Source organism: Dermacentor silvarum, chromosome 3 (assembly GCF_013339745.2).
Source record: "Dermacentor silvarum isolate Dsil-2018 chromosome 3, BIME_Dsil_1.4, whole genome shotgun sequence".
NCBI lineage: Eukaryota > Metazoa > Arthropoda > Arachnida > Ixodida > Ixodidae > Dermacentor > Dermacentor silvarum.
Genome location: NC_051156.1, coordinates 192404319 through 192426153, shown reverse-complemented (window position 1 = coordinate 192426153; position 21835 = coordinate 192404319). Strand labels below are relative to the sequence as shown.

At 47.4% G+C, this 21835-nt stretch overlaps 1 protein-coding gene and 1 long non-coding RNA gene across 2 annotated transcripts in view; both read left to right on the top strand.

The window, feature by feature from the left end:
* Nucleotides 1-16634, top strand: part of LOC119445106 (T-box transcription factor TBX6) — a 42708-nt gene extending 26074 nt beyond the window's left edge. The window contains exons 2-4 of the mRNA XM_049664884.1: nt 9675-9963; nt 15742-15888; nt 16626-16634. Coding sequence (XP_049520841.1) covers nt 9675-9963; nt 15742-15888; nt 16626-16634 — 445 coding nt within the window. The remainder of the gene's footprint in view (nt 1-9674; nt 9964-15741; nt 15889-16625) is intronic.
* A 1266-nt stretch (nt 16635-17900) lies between these two features.
* LOC119444157 (uncharacterized) lies at nt 17901-20776 on the top strand. Its single transcript, XR_005190488.2, has 3 exons — nt 17901-17968; nt 18903-18958; nt 20044-20776. It is a non-coding gene; the product is annotated as an uncharacterized LOC119444157 (long non-coding RNA).
* The last annotated feature ends 1059 nt before the right edge of the window (nt 20777-21835 follow it).

Genomic DNA, 21835 nt, shown 5'->3' with positions numbered 1-21835 from the left:
ACGCTAGCACAAACGCGTTAGAAACGTGCAGTACTCTCTAGTAAGGGGGAGAGGCCACAGCGTCTTACGCATCCGTTTACACATGCCGGAACGTGCCACAGCGTTTGCCGACGCCATCACATGACTGCTGAGAGAGTATAACCCCCGTATTCATAAACGCTCCTCGACTTGACTTGCCACCGCCTTCAACTTGTTTCGAACGCGTTACAAACGCGTTAGAAAGGCGCAGTCTTTCGTTAATGTTGGGTATTTATTGTCATCGTGGTGCGTGTGTCCATGTGCGCTTCGTGGCGTAGTGGTTAGCGCCGCGCGTTCGGAAGCGAGGGGTCCCAGGTTCGATTCCGCGCTACGGACACAACTTTGGGAATTTTTTTTTCATAAATGTAGACGTGGCTACCTACTACGACGACCACTACTACTACTACAGAGGAGGGACAGACCCACACCCTAAGGAGCTTCGCCCCTAAAAGTTAAATTCTGACAAGAACACAATTTTGATTTAGGACCTCGTATACTTTCTACGAAAATTGCCGAAAATCGGTCGGCTCGAAAATTAACTGAATCGCAAGATTTATAAATCCATAACTCTGCACGAAAAACAGGCACCGCAGTTCTGTTAGCTGCTTTCCCCGAGAGCATCTAAAGCGGATACATTTCCACGTATGAGTTGCAGCTCACGTTAAATTTTTGCAATGGCTTACGATGGTTTAGCAAAAAATCCCACTCACAAATCAGTGGTGTACTTGAGAGTGGTGTATATACTGCATCGCTTTTGTTCGCTTCATGTATCTCAATAAGTACTGTTTTCAGAATTGTGATATTTTTATTCATTACTGAGTTATCGAGTTGAAAACTTGACACATTTTCTTTTCCTTTTATTGCGATAGCAATTATATGGACACTCAAAAGCAGATTTCTGCCGTCGGCGTCGCCGTCGCCGTCGGCGTCGCCGTCGCCGTCGCCGTGAGGTTCCGTATGACGTCATTTTGGAGATGAAATCGTCGCCGCGCGCCGAACGCTGTACGTGCGAGTGAAAGGGCGCGAGGGGCGCGTCTTTCACGGGGAGTGAACGCACGGCGGAGAACAAACGCGCGTTCTGCGCCGTGCTCCCTTAAGGGCTGCAGAAGTAGGCGTCTCTTTTCTCCTTTACAATCACCATATATGTAGAGCAAACGCGCCTTCTTCGGACGCGCGAGAGGCCGTGGGGGAGGGGGAGGGAAGGGAGGCGACGTTTAGCTGCGGCACCAAGTGCCTATTTATATCAGAGGCTCCAGCAACAGTCACCAACGCCGCACGCATTTTGAGCTAACGCGGGCAAAACGCCGATGGCGTCGACAACAGTTCTGCGTGTTGTTGCTACCAAAGCCGCTCACCTTACTTCGTATGACATTGCTGTGTTGCTATCGCATTCATTGCTTCGCCCTTAGGGCGAAACTGTGACATTTTTTTTAATTTTGCAATACTCTGCAATTCTGGTAAAAAAGAAGAAAGAAAGAAAACCATTGGCGCTCATTTCTGGGTCGAGCATTGCCGTCCCTCGGCGTAAAGACGCGAACGCGCTCGTGCCACTCACTGCTCGCGCGTTCGTCGTCGCCTTCCACAGCTGGCTCCGATGCCGCTCATCATGCCTAAAAGACCACTTGTTCTTTTAGAGAGAGAAGCTCTTCGAATATGTTTAGGCCTGCCTAAATTTGTTGCTAATAATGTGTTATATACCAGGAAGCGCGCTTACCTTCTCTTCACACGAGATTCTTTATGCTTACGGTTCAAACCTACTTAAGGGCTTATGAATCTCCTCTTAGACGTACAGAATATATATTTATTAGTGAACCAAATTCATTTTTTGAGATCACGTGGCCTCGGTTACATACCCCACAGGCTGTATTTGTGCAGGCACAATTGGCACCTTTAAATGTTCGCATTAGGAAAATCATACCTTTTGATAGGTCCACATTGTCCTTTAAAATAGAATTTGCGGACATTTTCCCCAATAACGCAAAACTGCTGCCGCCAACATATTTGAATGCCCTTTTGCAAGACTATTTGGCCCATTTCCCAATAAATGTAATAGCGACTGATGCTTCCTCGTGTGAAGAGAAGGCAGGCGTGCGAATATACTCACCATCCCTCGATTGGTCTTTTTCACTTCGCCTGCCAGATTACACATCAGTTTTTCAGGCCGAACTTCTGACAATAATTCTTGCATTGCGAAAGTTACCGCTACATGTTACAAAAGTTATTATCGTCACAGATTCCCTTTCTGTATGCAGCGCGCTTAACGCGTCTACAAATTCGACAGCTTTGAACACGTTTTATACATTAGCTCCACCCCACTTAAGGTTAGTTCATTTGGTATGGGTACCAGGCCGCCGAGACATCCAACCTAATGAAATAGCTGATTCTTTAGCGAGAGCTTCTTTAAAAGGTCCGGCGATATCTGTGCTGCCGACAACTGCGCATATCACTGCAACCAGATATAGAAAGTTTTCCTTGACCGAAGAGAAGAAAAGCCTCGCATTGACAAAATCGACAGATTCTATACATCTAAATTATTCTTGGAATCGACAATGGTCTCCTAACCGGCAATTCGAAGTAACATCTACAAGACTGCGTTGCCGTATTCCACAACTAAATTTTTACTTGCACAGATGTGGTCTGGCGGCATCACCATTATGCTACCTCTGCAATGAACCAGAATCTATCGATCACTTTTTATTATCATGTCGGCGGTTTTCTACTCATCGAAAACGATGTTTGGAAATCCCACTTCGTAATCTAGGACTGCCGTTAAACAGTTCAGTTTTACTCTCACTTGGAGCCACGGTGTTAGGATATGGTATGGTATGGTATGATAAACTTTATTCAGGTCCTGAAGATGACGCAGGCGGCTCCCACGTCGGGACAGTAAGGTTTAACCTTACCGCCGTGTCGTGGGCCTTCTGGACGGCCTGTACTTGATCTAAAAGCGCTCAACTGTGAAGCACTCGCCGCCACCAGACTTTATTAACAAGCTATATCCAGAAAGAGAGGTACCAATCAATTGCGAGAAGTGTAATGGCATCATTACTCTGGATCATATGCTTTGGCAATATCCTGTGGCTTTCACAGACTGCGACAAGGAAAGAGACTGGTGGCAGCGGGTGTTAGGATATAGCCACGGGAATGTTTGCCGAGCCGTTTATAATTTTCTATGTGACACAAAAAGATTGCCTTATTAATATTTTCCCATTTTACATAATTGATTTATTTATCCTTCAATAAATTATAGATTTAGCAAATTCAAAAAGTAAGGGCACAAAACCACAATTATATTGTGGGCACAAAACCACCCCGACCATACAGGCCCTCCACGTGGCGCAAGGCGTTAGTGAACAAAAATTGAATTTCACAAAGTAAAATCCGGCAGAAAAATCGTAAAGTGCGACCTAACTACAACCTGCAGACATGATAGCGTCGGAGTGTAATTTGAATGTACGAGAAAACATAATTCTGTTACGAGGAAACTCAAACACAAACCCCCTTTTCTAGCATTTCTACCATAACAACAGCGGCGCGCTTGGGTAGGTTATTTGCGAAAGCCCCATCCACATGGCGCTCGCCTCCACGGCAGCGTAAAACGGTAGCGGCGCGCAGAGGCGAAGGAAGCAAAAAAGAAAAAAAAGAAAGCTGCAGCTGCCGGGAAGCCTGACAAGCATTCAGGGATCTTTGAATACTAAAGCGTCCTCCAAATTTTGGACACGCGCGCGCCTCGGGGCAACAGCAAACAATTAATAAAATAATAAAAAAAAAGGTCCTAGGGCCTTCACATTTTGATATAAGACGGCTCATATTGCCCATATAAAAATGTATCGCAGCAATGCATTTGTGTTTAAAAGTGAAGCCGACTTTAAGGAGATCGGCGTAAGCTTGGTCTTTGTAAGCTGGCTTCCCCACGTTGTGGGTTGCAATGAAGCCTACTCACAAAGAAAAATGCGATGCGAACGGGGCCCGATAACGCTATCGCGTTCCACTCTTAAAGGCGAAGCTTAAGCGTCCTCCAATTTTTTTAACGGATTCATTGACTTTCCTCATTTTCTTATACTTGGACTGTCCCGCGCTGTTTACTTGTCCATTATCGGTGACCTCTCCAGAATATAGTTACGGAACACCTTGAATGAAACGAATGTTACGAATAGTAACGAATGGCTCATAGGTACCTCTAAGGCACGCTGGCCTCTTAATGCAATAGCGCATTATATTGAACGAATTCATTGGTTTACTTTTTTTTTCATTTAACCATTCGGTAGGTGCCACTGGCCGGGTGTGTGTCCGTTCTTGGCCAACCCTCCCGACTGGCTTTGTGCCTCTGTGACAGAAGGGTATAGAAGCCCTAAATGTATTTGCTATGTGTGTCATATACCTCTCTCTGGGCGTGAACCTCTTATGACCATATTTCCGTCTATTGTCGTATTTACGTCTATTGTTTAGTCTATTGTCTTCCTTGCGCATTTTTCACCCCAGAGTGGCCGACATCTCGTATCGTATCGATCGCAAACACGTGCAGTCGTGTGCAAAGCATGCGCACTTTCGACGTTTTCACAGCTCGGACAAGTCTTGCCTCGCGATAAGCGATCCACTGCAGTGTCACGGCGAATGTACGATACAGCGTCTCTCCAGTTTCGCTTCCACCACTCGTTAGGCTGTGTGTTCTGGCGCTGCCGTCGACTCTGAAAAGCTTCAGCGCAGGGTGCCTATAGTATACTCACTTAACTATAGATAGTTTTCAAGTGGCGTCACGGAGGCAGCTCTCACCGCTCTAGTATACCTAAACATGGTGGCTACGATGACCTCAATGCAGCGTATTATCACACGCTCACTGTCTTGCTTTTTTGAAGGCGAGTGTTATTCACCGGTTTGTCATCGCTATATCGCTTTGACGGTCGACGCGCCTGCCGTGCTTTCATGCGTTTCTTGCTTCCGCCGCTTCTCGACCTGCTATAGTACCCAAAGATGACGTCCGCGATGACGTATGTGCCAACTATCTATGCAGCTGCGATGAAGGCCGAGGGCAAGCTGAACGAGCAGCCCATCTCGCTGATGTTTCCCGGACAGCCGTCGTCGATGCTGACGCCGCCTTGCGGCGGCATCCACCAGGCGACGTCGGCCAGCTTCCAGCCGTGGTTGGAAGCCCCGCCCCTGCAGCCCGTGGTCCGCCAGGCGCAGGTGCCGTGCGCGGCGCTCGCGGGCGTCCAGGTGACGCTGGAGAACAGCGACCTCTGGACTAAGTTCTACGCCATCGGCAACGAGATGATCATCACCAGGCCCGGCAGGTGAGCCTCTCGAAAGAACGTCCGCGAACGAGCCCTATTACCCAGAGGAGGTCTTCGATCGCGCGAGTAGCAGTTGTGCGCCCTCAACTCGTGCGGCTTTCAGCACAGTGACTAACTAACTGACTAACTAAATGGCTGACTACTGAGCACGAGGTCGCGGGATCGAATCCCGGCCGCAGCGGCCGCATTTCGATGGAGGCGAAATGAAAGAACGCCCGTGTGCTTGCGTTGTAGTGCACGTTAAAGAACTCCAGGTGGTCAAAATTATTCCGGAACCCTCCACTACGGCGCGCCTCATAATCAGAACTGGTTTTGGCACGTAAAACCCCAGAAAGAAGAAGAAATGACTGACTGACTAATCTATTGATTGATTGAAAGCAGACCTGTACACGTGAAGAAAAAGGGTACCCAATTAAATTTAAAGTTTGTTCATTCACAATGCAATTGATTACATTGAGCAATTACTACCCCGCGGAAGTAACTGTGGAATAACTAAAGCGTAACCGATTACTTGTGTGTTACTTTCCTGCCAACTTAACGTTGCAGGAATAGAGTGGATAGAACGAGCTGACGTAGCTCTTTCAGTGCATCCTCCGCGGCCCTTCACGCGCAGTACGTTGTTTCTTTTCAATAGCAATTGCTTTTCACGTTTTTCGTCGTTCACCTTCCCTCGTTTTCTCGTGAAGACACCAGGCAGGGACACTGAAAACTCGATCGATGTGCACGCTGGAGTGAAGGGCGATGCTCTAACGTACAAACACATTGCGCACAAGACTGTGATTACTCAATGTCGCGATGTTTGCGTCTAAGTACTCTGTAAAGCGATATCATTCAATGTTACTGGAGCTCGGAGGAGGCGCTCGCTGTATATAGGGCCAATGGAAAACTGAAAACAAACAAACAAACAAAAAAAAAAAGGTCTTTGGTAGGTGATTTTCTTGCATCAAAGTCGGAAATGTGGCCATTCCTATCGCGCCATATATATCAGCGGCAGATCAATTCGTCGGCCAACATCTGGTTGAGCGTTAAAATAAGAAAACAAATACTAAGCGCCCGTGTATGCTTTCCTGAACATACGCATACTCGAGCCTGTGCTTGACACTACCGCGTGCATTGTGCTGCAGTCCCCGCCATTTTGTTGAAGTGCTCAAAGCTGCGCCGCTTCTTGCAGCTTGTCTCGTCAATAAAGTAAGTGGTTACGTGTAATTGGTTACTGAAAAGAAAAATTTATTACAGTGAGCGTTACCGAGTAAAAATAAGTGATCGATCGATTACAAAAGTAACAAAAATGCAATTAATTGCATGTAATTCGTTTCGTAAGAATGAAGACAACTCCCCTAATTATCGAATCGTTACCACCAAGCAATACATTCTCCGTTCGGCCACTCTTGTGGCGTTCCGCTTTCTGAGATCAAAGTCGCGGTTTCGATTGAAATGCAGGTTCGAGTAAAATAACAAGGAATAAGTATAGCAGAGAGGATTGAGTAAATGAAATCTATTTACATATTTAGAACAGAGAGAATAGGTAAAAAAATAATAATGCATGCAAGTAGGTGTCATGGACAGCTATTCTACAGAAACAGCGCGCTTATCAAATCCTTACCGACCGACCTTATTCAGCTTTTTATTGACCGACTTACATTTACGTCACAGGCTTCGTCACAGCATACCGCCACTAACAATACGTGCATCACCGAACGAGAAGTTAAGCATAAAACAAGAAAACGATTCGGGTATCGTTCAGTTCGGGTATTCGTTTCCCATTGACAATGAAACTATGGAACTCTTTCAAAACGCTGCACCTGATTACAAGCACTGCGCGCTGGCGTCGCGCGTGCTCTATACGTTACACGCCTGCTCTCTTCAAATCAAGCACAAACGCGAACAGCGTCCCGGTAACGCGCTTAAAGAATGCAACAACGGGACCCGGACACCTCGCACACGCGAACCGTGAAAAAGCGGACCCGCAAACCCGGTCGTCAACGCAGGCACGTGCGGATCGGCTCGTTCGACGCTCGGCGTCAGTTCCCGAAAAGCGCGAGGCGGCGAGACACCGCCACTTTTACGGCTTTAGCAATATCACCTCCTGCATTTTGACCTTGGGTCTTTTGTGCAAAGTTGAATGTCCCCCCGGCGAAGGTCCTTTTTGTCCCCGCGCATATCGGCGACGCCCGGACAACGGCAAACAGCCGTACAAGAGGGGGGGAGCAGAAGACGAAGCAGACGATGCAGTAGCAGACGACGCACCGTGCGAGCCGGCTTGTGTCTCGTCTCGTCTCGTCTCGGTTCGGTCGGCGATTGGGGAAGGGTACAAATGGATCCCGAAGAATGGTAGGGAACGGCGTAAACAAAAGGTGTCGGCGTCTGGAAAAACGACCGCAACGAAAGCTTTCGGCTTCCCCACTCGCGTGCCTCGCTATCACCCCGAGGCGAAGCCAGTCTTCGTCTTTCTTCTGTTTGGCTTTGGCTTTATCTTTTTTCTTTGCTTCTGTTCGTTTTCTCGCCTTCGCGTCCACTTTCACGTCCCCCCGCGTAGCCGGAGCCTCGCGGCTACCGGAGCCAAATGAGGCGGGCGATTTCGCCGTCGTTTTTCCGGGGCTTCCTTTGTCGCTGGCTGCCATTTGCGGAGACCGGTTGGCTTCGCATTTATCTTTCCTCTCCGGCGTTCTTGTTCGTGTGTCGCTAAGGCACTCGGTGACATAGGCCATCGTCCGTACCTGCACACTTTCAGGCGTCGTCGTCCGTCGTTACAACCTCTGGTGTTGTCCCGAGGCGGCGTCTACACACCCCAGCGCGTTCAGCAAACACTAGAAATGCGTCGTCTTCTCTGCCAGCGGCTATTCGAGCACACCTGGCACGTTGTGATCGAAAATTATGTACGTTAAAAAAGACTACTGACGCGATGTTTCGGACCTGTCGTTTTTAAGCGTTACTTCTCTTCTTCTTTCTGGGGTTTTACGTGCAAAAACCAGTTCTGATTATGAGGCACGCCGTAGTGAAGGGCTCCGGATTAATTTCGACCACCTGGGGTTCTTTAACGTGCATTACAACGCAAGTACACAAGCATTTTTGCATTTCGCCTCCATCGAAATGCTGTCGCCGCGTCCGGGATTTCGATCCCGCGATCTCGTGCTCAGCCGCGCAACGCCTTAGCTGACTGAGCCCCACCGCGGCGGGTGTTTTTAAGCGTTAAGTGACCGTTCAATCAATCCTCAAAACTAATACTGAAAAGCACCAGATCGCCCTAAATGTTTTACTCTAATTTACTTGTTTTTACGAACAAGTTTCGGTACACAGGAGATGTATGACGTCTGCCGTCTGGATGTCACGTGACATCATAAAAATCCGGGGGAAAAAAAAAGACGCGTGCAGCACTCATAGTAAAATAATTTATGAGCAACGTCGTCATAGCTAGCTTTACTGCATTACGTCACGGAGCCAGCCTTCGCAAGCCGTCTATCCGTGACGCCATCCCCTTATGCTTCTTCTTCTTCTTTTTTTCTTTTTTTTCTTTTTTTTTACTCTCAGTAGAGTCGGCCCAACACATGACCTTTCGTACGCTCGGCGGACTGGGCCCTGTGCGTTTGTTTCCCGGTAGTCACTCTTTCATTCGCTATCAATTCCCTCTACCTGATCATCTACTCGGCAAAGAATGGCTACGCATTAAAATCGGGCCTCTAGCTGGCTCTAGCGACACTTTTTGTTCAACACTATACTGCTCATCACTCCATCTTCCTGTAAACTTGAGTTTCGGTTTAGTCGTTCGTTGCAACGTATGCGTGTATACCGCCTTGGTTGCAAGATGCGAATGCGGCACGCTGCTTTCGCGCCCGTTGTCACTTCGCAAGAGCGTGCGCCGAACGCAACTATAGCGCAGGCGGCTGAAGACACTAAATACAAAACTTACCGCAACATGGTCACGTGTTGGGCCGACGTTTCTCGGCCTCAATTTTTGTTACGTAATGATCACTACTTGCAGTTTCCCTTCTCCACAATGCTGACTGGTCGCGCATGTTTTTTTAATAGCGAGAGAGTATTAAATGAACACTAAAGCTGAATATTAGGTTCAATTGAATTGGTAAGGTCACACGTCTGGAATAGTAAGATGACCAGTCAACGTATATTATTAAAAGTTTTCTCGCAAAATCGAGAATTTTGGGAATATTTGCAAATGTTTGTATTTGTAAATCGATGAATGCCGAATAAAGATGATTGATCGATTGATCGATCGATCGATCTATCAACAGGGGTCGAACAAAGGATGTCTCAGGCTACAGCCAACGTGTCGACAAAGAGACTTGCGTCCCTTTCGCTTTGGGTAAAAGCGTGTACAAATATTTTTCTCTCTCTCTTTCCTCCTCCCAGGCGCATGTTCCCGGTGATGCAAGTCCGCGTGAGCGGCATGGAGCACAGTTCCTACTACATGCTGCTGCTGGACCTGGTTCCGATGGACAACTTCCGGTACCGGTTCCTGGGCAACTGCTGGCTTCCCGTCGAGCCGGCCACCGACAGTTCGCCCGACGACTGCGTTGGCGGCGACGGAAGGCCGTACCTGCACGAGAACGGGCCCTGCCTCGGCTCCCAGTGGATGATGAGGCCCGTGAACTTCGGCGCCGTCAAGCTCACCAACCAGAAGAGCAACACCGCGCAGAAGGCAAGCGACTCTCAGTTGCATATATACGCGCAAACGCACGCGCGCAAACGTTCCAGTGATAACAATGACGTCCTGTGGGATATCCTACGGACATCCACTGCCAGACATGGACATCCTATAGGGATGTCTCGAATACGTCCTGCGGACGTCCCCCACACGATCGTGAGACATCATGGGAACATGCTGCATACATTTTACTGACATATGGCACGGCCTTTTACAGAGTGCTTGCTGTAATGTCTAGCTATTGCGTTCGCAGCATGCGCTGCGTCACAGATGCAACGGGCAGAACGCCCATGCATCAATAACAGATAAATTACGTGCACCAGCTACGCACGCGTGCGGAAGTGCAGTACACTCCTCAGTCTTCTATAGGCCGTCGGCCATGCGCAGGTAGTTCATTGAACTAACTGAAGTTTTGAAAGCAAATTGCGTCATAAAAGTTGCAAGGTACGACGTACACACGAGCTACAGACATGATAGCTTCGGATGTTGTAATTCGAACGTGCGAGGGAACATATAATTCTGTTATTAGGAAACTCAAGCACAAAGCAGGCCTCTCGGAGCGCAAATATTCACGTGTTCAACGAGTTCAAGCTTTCCGAACTGTGAGCGACGCAACCAGTGGAAGTGCTTCGTCTACCGCTGCTGCTAAACGCGCTGCCCGGGCAGAGGCTCAGCGCCGCCGCCGAGAGGACCCTGATGTTCAGTTTCAAATACCTTGCGTTAATGTATCGCGAACTCAAAACACCTAAACAGCTGCGCTGAAATTTCGAATTGGGGAGTATCGTAATCGTCGGTTAATTTTTTACGTTGCCTTCAGAAAGCCCTGCGCGAGCAGCGATGCTAACTTTCGCGCTCTTAATGACGCTGGTTGAAACTTTTGCCATTGGTCGCGCGTGCCTCTACGCACGCGTGCGTGCTTGTGTGTACTCGTGTGTGTTTCTTGGAGCATGTTTGTTTCCTTCGCTTGGCTTTTCCTCCGGGCTTTTCTAGCGTTTAAAAAGCTTGTAGGATGATGGTTCAATTTTTGTCGAAACTATGCATGCTGCGGATGGATGCTCCCCGGCTACAAGTACAGACGCAAGTGCTTGTGGAGGAAGGGGAGGGAGAGGTGTCTTTAAGAGGCTTTTTACGCATGTGTATATGCCGATCACTCATAATGGGAGTTCGCCCTATGAGTTTAACGTTTACTCCATATAAGTGTTTATAGCACGAAGGAAAAAAAAAAACTCTATACAGTAAGATAGGAACTCACCTCTCTTTCCCCCGCTTTATTTATTTATTTATTTACGTAGTATAAATTTTGGCGAATCATTTTTGTCGATTTCTGCCCCGTTTTCCGTAACGGGTATGTAGCCATATACGCGCGTTGTCGTGGGCCAATCCCGAAGATAATGCGGTCGAAAAAATGTGGGCGGATATGCCATTGGGGCCACCACGTGTGTTCTACTGGGTATGTTTCCGTGGTGTCCCTATAGGTGTGTGTGGCACTTGATTTATGCCCTGGGGGCCAATCGGCATGGGCCGCTGTTCAATGAACTACTTTGACGTCAACTTGGGTCACTGCAAGTATGACAACATTACACATCCTCACACCTACGCGGTGACATTCACGTAATGCGATTTTCCTTGCAAATGAATGTCGGCGTCGATGTTGCTGTTTTTTTTTTCGGCTCTAAAAAAAGCGCGCCCGTGTCAAATATGACCTTCAACATCGCGTTTGTGCTCTTTAAGGGCTTTGCATGGGAGATATTAAGATAAGAGGCTTTCGTTGCCACCGAAGCGGTTCACGAAGACTGTTCTCTTTTTCTCGTTTATCAGACAGTGACGAAGTATTTGTCACAAATCTACAAAGATTACCAGTGCGACTGCGGTGGTTATGAGCGTTAAGACGTAGGCTTGTGCATGTATTCATAGGCTCCATTAGCAGTGGCGACTGCCTAGTAGGGTAGAATCCTCGATTTTCAAGTCGTCCTGCATGCTTCTATCATACCGACGCGAACTATACAGTCGAGCATCTCTACAACGAACGCCTCTAGAACGGAATGACCTGTATGGCGAAGGAATAACTATATGCCCGGGTCCTTCTGTGATCTGTGCGGTGCACGGCCTTTGCAACGAAGTGACCCGTATAACGAAGGATACGGGAGGCCCCATGCGCTTCGTTCATAAGGGCGTTCTTCGACTGGCACGTATACTTCCCCCATACCACGAGCTAGAGCAATTGTGTGCGCGCTAGCTTCCATTCGACCACTAGAATCAATGACTTTCTTCCTTGCGCGTCACGAGCGCGAGCGCGTCAGTTTGTCCCGCTATAACCTCGTGGCCGGCTAGCAGAACGCGACGAAAACGCCGAGAGACAGTATACGGACCTGGGGTTCGGCACATGTACCGTTTCTTTCTGGAGTAAAAAAAAAGAAAAGAAATTTCGCCAGATACATTTAAGACTGCCTACGTGTGGGAATGCGAAAAAATTATAGTCCCTTTGGTGAAATGTTTGTTTTCTTTCGGCGAGTTCCTTGCCAGTGCGAGATCTCGCCTGCGTTATAACTGCGCCTCGGTAAGGCCAAATCAAAACCCCCTAAGCGTCTCAACGCGCTCGCTTGCCCGCGAGGAGTTCATAACTCGAAGGACCGCTCAGCGGCGTTCAAATGGACATTAATCTTTTTTTTTATTTTATGCACGTATTTTATGCACTTAGTTTAGACACTCGTGACGTGGCGCCACCTAATCCCCATTGGCTGCGCAGTCACGTGCCCAAAGACGCACGCACTATAGGCACACCTTAAGTCAGGGAAGGGTGCTCGTCTCGCGCCCCGGAGGCCCGGGTTCGATTCCCGCGCCGACCAAAATAAACGAATCTTCATTTCAAAGACGTTAATTTAATTTGTTTACAGGAACCTCTCTGAGAAATTTGAGCATTTTTACTCTTTGCACCGTTGGCCATTTTTGGTACCGTCATTCGGTCACGCCGTCGACTGCGACGGATTTTCGCGTAATGGGGCATATAACGCTTTCGTACTAAAAAAAAACAACAACAATAACAAAACCGTCGTAATGTCGTCGCCGTCATACCATCGTCGTCTTCCTCCTGCAGTCAGCACAGGCTCGCGTCAAACTTAACTGCTTGTTTTACACAAGCCCGTTATTGGTCCATCCGCTGACTCTCCGAAGAAACCCAAACGGAGCTAGATAGCCAGCTACCTGCAGATGTATTCCCCCAGCGTGTGGGATATGTAGAATTTTGTACAGCGAAGCTGTTAGTTTCTAGTTGGTCGGAATTTTTCCTGTCCGCGTACGTCAGCAAAAATGCGGGCCAATCGCGGCAGCGGCGCAGGGCGAGGAGCAGTGTCTCGTACACCCCTAAGGAAGAGGTTACAAGCAGTCAGCAAAGTGAAGCGAATTAACGGTGCATACATTCTTTGGAATCACGCATACAACGTACAGAACAGCATACGTTTCAATAAAGAACAAGCACAGAACAATAATCCGAACCACATAACTGATGATAAGGCGCTCGTGATAGCAAATGCGAAGCACGTAGCGCTCCCCGCATACGTTTCCCGGTAAAGATTACTGTTACGGAAGCTGCCGCGGCGACGGCAGCTTGCGACGTGGGGAGTGACGTCCCTAGCCTTTCGTATGTAAAACAACCAGCTAACAAGTGATTTCAATGTTGGAGCACCGTTATGGGTGGTGGCGTGCTGTCAGAATTACAATTACTCCCAATACTACCATTACTCTAAATTACCAATACTACCATTACTCTAAAGCAATAAAGCATTGCATACCCCCCTCAGTAGTTGTATAGTGGTGGTTTTTAACAGCTTCGCTGTACATCCAATATAGCTTATTCGACCTTTTAAACACATATGCTTTTCTGCCTGCACAACCTCTTGCGAGTAACGTGACTCGGCAGATAGTCAAGCGGGAACCGTACCGACAGAAATTTACAAGCCGAAACAACTTATTTTAAAAACACCCGCTTTTTTCCCCCTTGCATTTTGTCTGTCGTAGCGGAGGAGGAGGACAAAGAAGAAAGAAAAGTCAGAGAGGTTAACCATAGGCACATCTGGTTTGCTACCCTACACCGGGGGAAGGGGTTTAAAGGGATGAAAAGAAAGAAAGGGGAGAGAGGGAAGAAAGTACACTCAGTATGAACAGGTGCGGTTGTCCAACACTTCACAATCGATCACTGAGGCCAGTCGACTTCGTAAACTGTAATGTAGCAGTAATATGTTGTAGTGCTAGTTCTAAGCGAAGCTGGCAGACGGTGCACAAAAAGGAGTCCCCGTCACGTACACTCCGCCGCAAGCGATTTGTGCGACTAGTTTTTTTTTTTTTTTTCCCGGGGGGATCCCCACAAAAACGGTCGCGAATACTCTATGTATCTTGAATATATATGCGCATGACTCTGGAACAGTGTAGCACTTGAAGTACATACTAAAGTTTTCTCAATAACTAACAGATTGCACTCTGTAGCTCCGACAAAATGTGCAACAAAAATGTAGCTCCGGCCAAAGTCGACTTCTCTTTGAGACGCTTGGCGCGTGCGTCACGTGACGCTTTCTCGCATTCTTTCCTCGTGACAGCTCGCGTTTTGAGACTATACTGAACCGTCTTCGAGAACGTACTTGCCTCGTAGCAGTTAACGCTACGTAGAAACTATGCGACTCTGTACCGCCTTCATGATCGGCCCAGGCTGATCACGTTTTTCTGGCTCCCATGCCGCTCATTATGCCAGCGTTCCCATACTAGCGTTCCCATACTGCCCCTCGCGTTCGTGCCACTGCTCACGCATTCGTCGTCATCTTCTTCCACAGCTTGCTCCGATGCCGCTCACCATGCCCATTCCATACTGCCCATACTGCCCATACTGCCCGTACTGCCCGTACTGCCCATACTGCCCATACTGCCCCTCCCTCTGCAAAGGCGCTGACGGCAGTGGCCCACTGCCAGTCGGTGCGGTGATTTCGGTCTCCAAATTCTTTGCCTCAATATATCGCAATATATCGCCTCACGTTAAGAGACAGGAAGAGAGCGGCGTGGATCAGACAGCAAACTGGGATCGTCGATATTCTAATTGACATTAAGGAGAAAAAATGGAGCTGGGCAGGCCATGTATATGCGTAGGATGGATAACGGGTGGACCATAAGAGTTACAGAATGGGTACCAAGAGAAGGGAAGCGCAGTCGTGGACGGCAGAAAACTAGGTGGGGTGATGAAGCTCGGAAATTTGCAGGCGCAAGTTGGATTCAGCTATAGTGCAAGACAGGGCTAGTTGGAGATCGCAGGGAGAGGCCTTTGTTCTGCAGTGGACAAAAAAATAGGCTCATTATGATGATGATGATCACGAAATGAAAATACTTATACAGCTACGCTCAAATTTCGCATTAGGGAGTATCGTAATCATCGGACATGTTTTTTTTTTCTTCTTCTACTCTCGATCTATCTCTCTCTCTTTTCATTCCGCTTTTTTTTTTCTGGGAGGCCGGCGCCACAGCCGCAAAAACAATATCACCATCAGCAATGAGCTACCACGGCGGTTTCCACCCATAAGCTTTACCTCCATACCTTGGCCTCCTTAACCGGTTTTAATCTGAATGTTGTGTATTGGGGTAAGGAGGGGAGAGAGCGTATGCTAGATATACACGCTCTGAAACAAACAATCTACAGTTGTTTTTTTCAACCCCTCGAGTGTTGTAGAACTCGTTCGATGAAGAAAAAAAAAAAGATTTCCGCATGCCTGACCTATACAGTCATGTTCGTTGCAGATGATGTTGCAGTCGATGCGCAAGTACGTTCCACGCGTGCACGTGTTCGCCGGCAGTGACGTGCAGCAGCTCGACTACCGGCGCTTCAAGACGTTCGTGTTCCCGGAGACCGGGTTCATCTCGGTCACCTCCTACCAGAACGAGCAGGTGAGAATAAGAAGATGCGCACTTCTATGCAGAGTTTTGGATTTGCGGGACGCGAGCGTTGGAGCCATCTAGCGCTTGCTACTGCGCACGGTACTGCGCATGCGCTTGAGCGCCTGCGCATGCGCAGTATCGTGGCCTCAGCGCTAGGGGCCCCTACGCTTGCGTCCCCCTAATCCAAAACTCTCTTATAACACGAAACAGTGCCTATACCCCGCGGCTGAAGTTGCAATCGGGCAAGTTGCAGCGTCGATTGGTGGAGGGCGCTTTCGGCGAGGACTTGTCCTGCGCGCGATCGTCACTCAGACGTCATCACGCGACTTGTGTGCGTCACGCAGCGGGTGCTTGCCAGAGATTCGCAAACAATAGCCACAGGCGGACGAAGGAACGCACTACCTATAGGTGAGGAGGAGGAGAAAAAAAATGAGAGAAAGACAGGGAGTTCAGACAGTGTAAAAGCCGGTTCGCTACCCTTTATCGGGGGTAAGGGGCGTAGGGAAATTAAAGATGATGCAAGCAGACACGATAGGGCATTAAAAATAAAGAGATGGGGTCGTTATAAGAAGGCAGGCCCGACGCACATTAGGATCTGTCTGAAGCGAAGATTTCGTGAAGCGGCTCGTTAAAATGCTCATATTAGAAATACATTAACTGCGCTAGAAACAGAGACAAAGGAGGACGAAAGAGACTCTACGTGCGCTGTTAAAATCTTTTTTGTCCCCCTCTGTCCCTGTTTCTAGCGCGGTTAAAATCTTTCCAACATGAATTTCAACAAACTAGCCCAACTTGGTGCACTTTAGTACTCATTCAAATGCTTTAAACTGTTCCGTCTTCAGCAACGTGCCTTGCAGCGTAGCCATTTCGTTCCAAAACCGGTAAGTCTGTCTAGCGCTGTCGAGAGTTAATTTCTACGCACTCTGTATAGCGAGAGAAGTCGCAGATGAGGTATAGATGCCTGATCGTCTTCCCGCAGCCGCAGTTGTCGCGTGCAAGACTGTGCCGAGGCGAAGCTTCGCAAGAGCCGAGTGTATGCATCGTTCGCTATACGTACTGGATGAGGGCTTCTAAAAGCTTTTACGGTATACTGCTACAGTCTGCGAATAATCACCAAATATGGGGCGAACATCGGTATGGCGCGCAAGGGCAGCAGGGCTTTGAAAAGCCTGCTCAAAGTTTCGAGCGGTCCTTGCGGAAGCTTCAATTGCAGACACGAGAATTCGCAGTTTCGCAGACACTGTTTACAATGTTCACATAGTTCTTTTTTGTTTTTTTCTTTTTCGTTTTTTTTCTTTTTCAATCGCCTGTGGCAGATAGTGTGCATCACAATCAGGTCGCGACTGTGGCATGTAGAACCCCATAATTTAATTAAATTATGGTAGATAACACAATTCTTGCCTCCTAAGCTGGATTTTTTGAAGAGGCGGACACTGTAAAGGACAGCATATTGTCACGCGCACTTTGCTGTTTTTTTTTTTGCCGGTGACCGCTTTTTATTTTCTTTTTTTTTTTCGTTGGGGGGGGGGGGGGGTAATTATTATCAAGCTATCGCTCCGCGCCAGGCGCGCATGTTGTATTCTGCTGTATTTGGAATTACCTGAATGTTGTCGTCCAATTCTATAGCGAACAAAATATTGTCTCATCAGAATGTGCACGCAACGCACATATTGTTGAACATTCACGAAGGTGCGGGTGACATGCGTACACAGTGGACGGAGCTATAGACCCACGAGTTTGGATTCGACGACCGATGATTGTGCTCGCCGCCATTGTTGTGCTTCGAGTGTTGCCTGTCTTTCTAGGCGCATATAAGTTCACGCAATGAAATGTTAGCATCTTAACAGTGTTGGTAGCGTAAAATCACTTAACAAAAATGTTTCCTTAAGCGCACTGAGGCGCGACTTGATGTAAAGGCAGTGTTAATCGTCGCTTTGGCGCATTATTTACGTGACCGCTAACATGTACAATGCTGTTGTTGGAAATACGAAACTAATCATACTTGTAATTGTTTTCTTTTTCAGATAATTGCGCTGAAAATACAGAACAATCCGTATGCCAGGTCATTCTGCAGCAACACTGACAGGAGGTAAGAAAAAATTCTACACAAAAGCCTTATGATGTTCATTCATTCATTCATTCATTCATTCATTCATTCATTCATTCATTCATTCATTCATTCATTCATTCATTCATTCATTCATTCATTCATTCATTCATTCATTCATTCATAGAATCAACGCAACAGTAGACTTGAACAGCGGAGTGCTGTTCAAGGACTGAAATTTGTGTTGTCATTGTTTCATTCTTAGGACAAAAAGTGACAGTAGATAACCCTGCATTCTAGAAAGTTCCTCCACTTGATTTGACGAGCCTTACGCCTACAAATTGTAGCAGTATTATACTTACTATTTTTTTTACGAAGAAAGCTTAGTAGAATAAATACAATTGCACTTCGAAACGAGCGGAGTGATATTTCTATGACCGCACTACTTGCATAGCCTTCGCAGCGTTACCTGCTACATATGAAACTGAGCGCAGGTCTGTGAGATTTATCAATTAAATATTCGGGTGACCGTGAATCATGATTTATTGAAGTTGTTCTTTAATAGACTTTTATTACGCAATTATACCTCAGCCTAACGATGCAATCGAGCGGCCTTAAAATTCCGCGTGCATTTGTCGGCAAATATAGTTTCCAGGATAAAGTAATCCGCTGTGTAAGCTTGTCCACACCGTTCTAATGTTTGTCGACACTTTTGGAAAAAAAAATCTTTCTCCATTTTTTTTTTTTTTTCAATTTTCGTCTTGCATAACACTGGAATGCTATGCGATATATGGGTAGTGCCTACGGATACGCAACAAGACCGCACATCAAACGGTTATCTATGCAGCTAACATTGCAGATGTTTGCTGTTCCGTTTTATATTCTGTGTGTAGACGTAACCATTGCGTTTCGTTGACAGAGCGCACTAACTTGCAACTACTTCATTCTGTTCTTTTTTTTTTAATTTCATCTTTAGAAATGCTCTCAAGCGTTTGATGGCGGAAGAATCAGCGTCCGACGAAGACACGAACGGTAAGCGTTTACCATTTTTTTCCCTACTACTGTGAACGTCAATTTATACGCGACGCTGATCACTTTCCACTTGAAGGTGCTGCCGTCGCCGGAAAATGGAGTGTTTAGCGAATTATAATTTGCTGCTTGATCAGATACATGCGTGCGCGCCCACGTGCCAAGCACGTACACACACAAACACGCACATTCACGGGCACACACTACCACGCACGCACACACACATGCACACATGCGCCCATGTGAATGCAAACGCATTGATCGCTGTTGAAGCCTCTTCGCCGCAGCATGTGTCTTTATGCGACAAAGCACGCTTTTCAGGAGAAGACGTTTCAGTGCCTGAGACGCTCTACTGCTGATCACAAGCTCTCGGCTTCAATTGCGTTCAACCACATTCCGATTAGAGGAGAATACAAGATTGCTCGGGTCAAATCGAATTACGTGCACCTTAAAGAACCCCAGGTGGTCAAAATTAATCCGTATGCCTCCACTAATGCACTTCCCTCAAGGTCTGGTGTGGTGCTTCAAAACGTTAAACCGTATTAGAGAGTTTGTTTTTTTTTTTAAATTATTAGACGCTGCTTAAGTGCGTTAAACATTATTAGACATTGTATTATTATTAGCCTGACTGTAAACATATTATAGTTTACGGAATACCGGAAGACTAGAAACGTCGATGACAGCAGCAGCGCCATCTTGTGAGAGTCTCAACAACACGTTTGAGACTTGTTGAGTTGCATTAAACGAAAAAAAAAAAAGAAATCCGCGATATGCTAATGATATGCTGGCGCCTTTGCACCAGCAGTACATGGAACATGGTTGTTGTGATTATAGTTATGCGTCTGCTGTATATGAGTTAAATGTGACAAGATGGTGCCACCTACGCTGCTGCGCTCGTCTGTTTCTCCGGTATTCCGCAAAATGTAATGCGCTTACGCACAGCCTCAAACTACCTCCTCGGGTTGCAAAGCTAGTTCGACCTAGAGGTTTGAACTCAGTTGCTTAGCAGGGCAGTGTAATGCCGCGAGAAATTGGGCGCCACGAAAACTCAATGTTTTTTGTTTTTTCCTGTCTTTCGCTCCTTGCAGGTCACAACAGCGCGGCGCGGCAGTCGGCCAGGACTGAAAGCCCCGAAACGTTTTATACCTCGCCCACCACGTGTAGCACTGCGACGGCAGTTAACCAGCGCTTGACGAGCATGGCCCGTCACTAGTGAGCGGATACGACTTGAATACGGCTCCGCATTTGCCATCTACGTACACTCCGTACACCTGCTCGACGCCGTCTCAGCCCCTCTTCGGTTTGCACGGTGCCTACTCGACCGGCCTGGACTGGTACTCGCCGCTGTACAGTCTAGCTCAACAATTGTACTACTCTCCCGCACCTTCAGCAATGGCCGGACCGTGCCGCCCATACGTGCCTTCTCCGTACCTGAACGCGGCTACGGCACCTGTGATGTCACCGTTATTTCTACCGGGACTTGTCGGTGGTAGCCAAACTGCGAATTCCGCAATGTCTGTGCCATCGATTCCGCCGACGTCGTCTGCTACAACGATGCCGTCTGCCGCATCAGCGTCGTCTGCTGCCTCGTCGTTGTCTACTCAGTCGACGCCTGTAACTTCAACGTCATCGCTGGCAAATGTGTCGTCAGCGACGCCAATGTTTTCCGCCTTGTCGCTGCCATTCAGTACCACGTCAGCGTCTCAGCACACCAAAAATAATTCTACATTGTGAGCGCGTTGGCCATTCCAGTGGCGACGGTACAATCATTGTTTGAGTCATAGGAACATGATCAAAGCTGTGCAGAAGAGAGTGCTTATAATTGACGCACATGCTACACACCAAATGTGCCTTTTGCCAAATACTATGAGAGCAAATATTTTTTTTTTTTACCATAGGAGAGTATTACGAACGCACGGTGGTCACCTTGTCAATCGATGCTATGAATTAAGTTCCAGTTTCGGTATCCGCGTTTAAGGCTCGTTATGATATGCAAGCATCATATCTCCATGTGCCTCTCTTTGGACGTTTCTGTGACGCTTTATCGTCACAAAACGTTTTCAAACGCGTTTCAAAAGCCTTAAAGCAGCTTTGCTTGTTTAAGCAGCTCGTACTGCGAATGCCAATATTGAGAGACGTGTGACTGCTTCGTTTGTTCAGCCGTGTACAGTGCTCTCATAGTGTGACGCGCCTTTGGGATGCAACAGAATAATATATACTAAGATCAGTGGGCACGAATTGCGTGAGCAACGTCCTATTCATGGCGCTTACCTTTGACATGTTCTTATATAAGCACTCGAAAGCTGTGCGCTCACTCGTAAGGTTACATGAGCAAACAAGTGTTTTTAACGTTCAAGTGGCTTTTCATAAAGCGTACGCACACATTTTGTTACGTGCAATAGGCAATATACGTATTAATACGCGAGCAGGCGTAAAACCGGATGTGTACATACGTGGAATTAACCAAGATAATGTACCGAACATACGTATTTTTTCTACGTTGCAGCAAGCAAAACCTTCGTTACTTGTTGCGAATATGTATTTATACCGTATACGTACAAATGTTTTACAATTTTGACTTTTGAAAATAAATTATTTATCTACATCTATCATCGGACTTCTTTCGTTCACCTTTCTTGTTGCATGCATCAAACTGCGTCTTCAAACCAGTGTCACACGGCCGCTTTCGATCGGGATCGAGCCCGATCCGGATCGAAATTCTCGACCGCGATTGGCTCCCTCCCGTAGCTTGCGCAAAGGAGCCAATCGTGATCGAAAAATTCGATCACGATCCGGCTCGATCGCGATCGAAAGCGCGCCGTGTGACACCCGTATTAAACGCTTTATTTTGCGTTCTAATACGGCACCGTGGAAGAGACA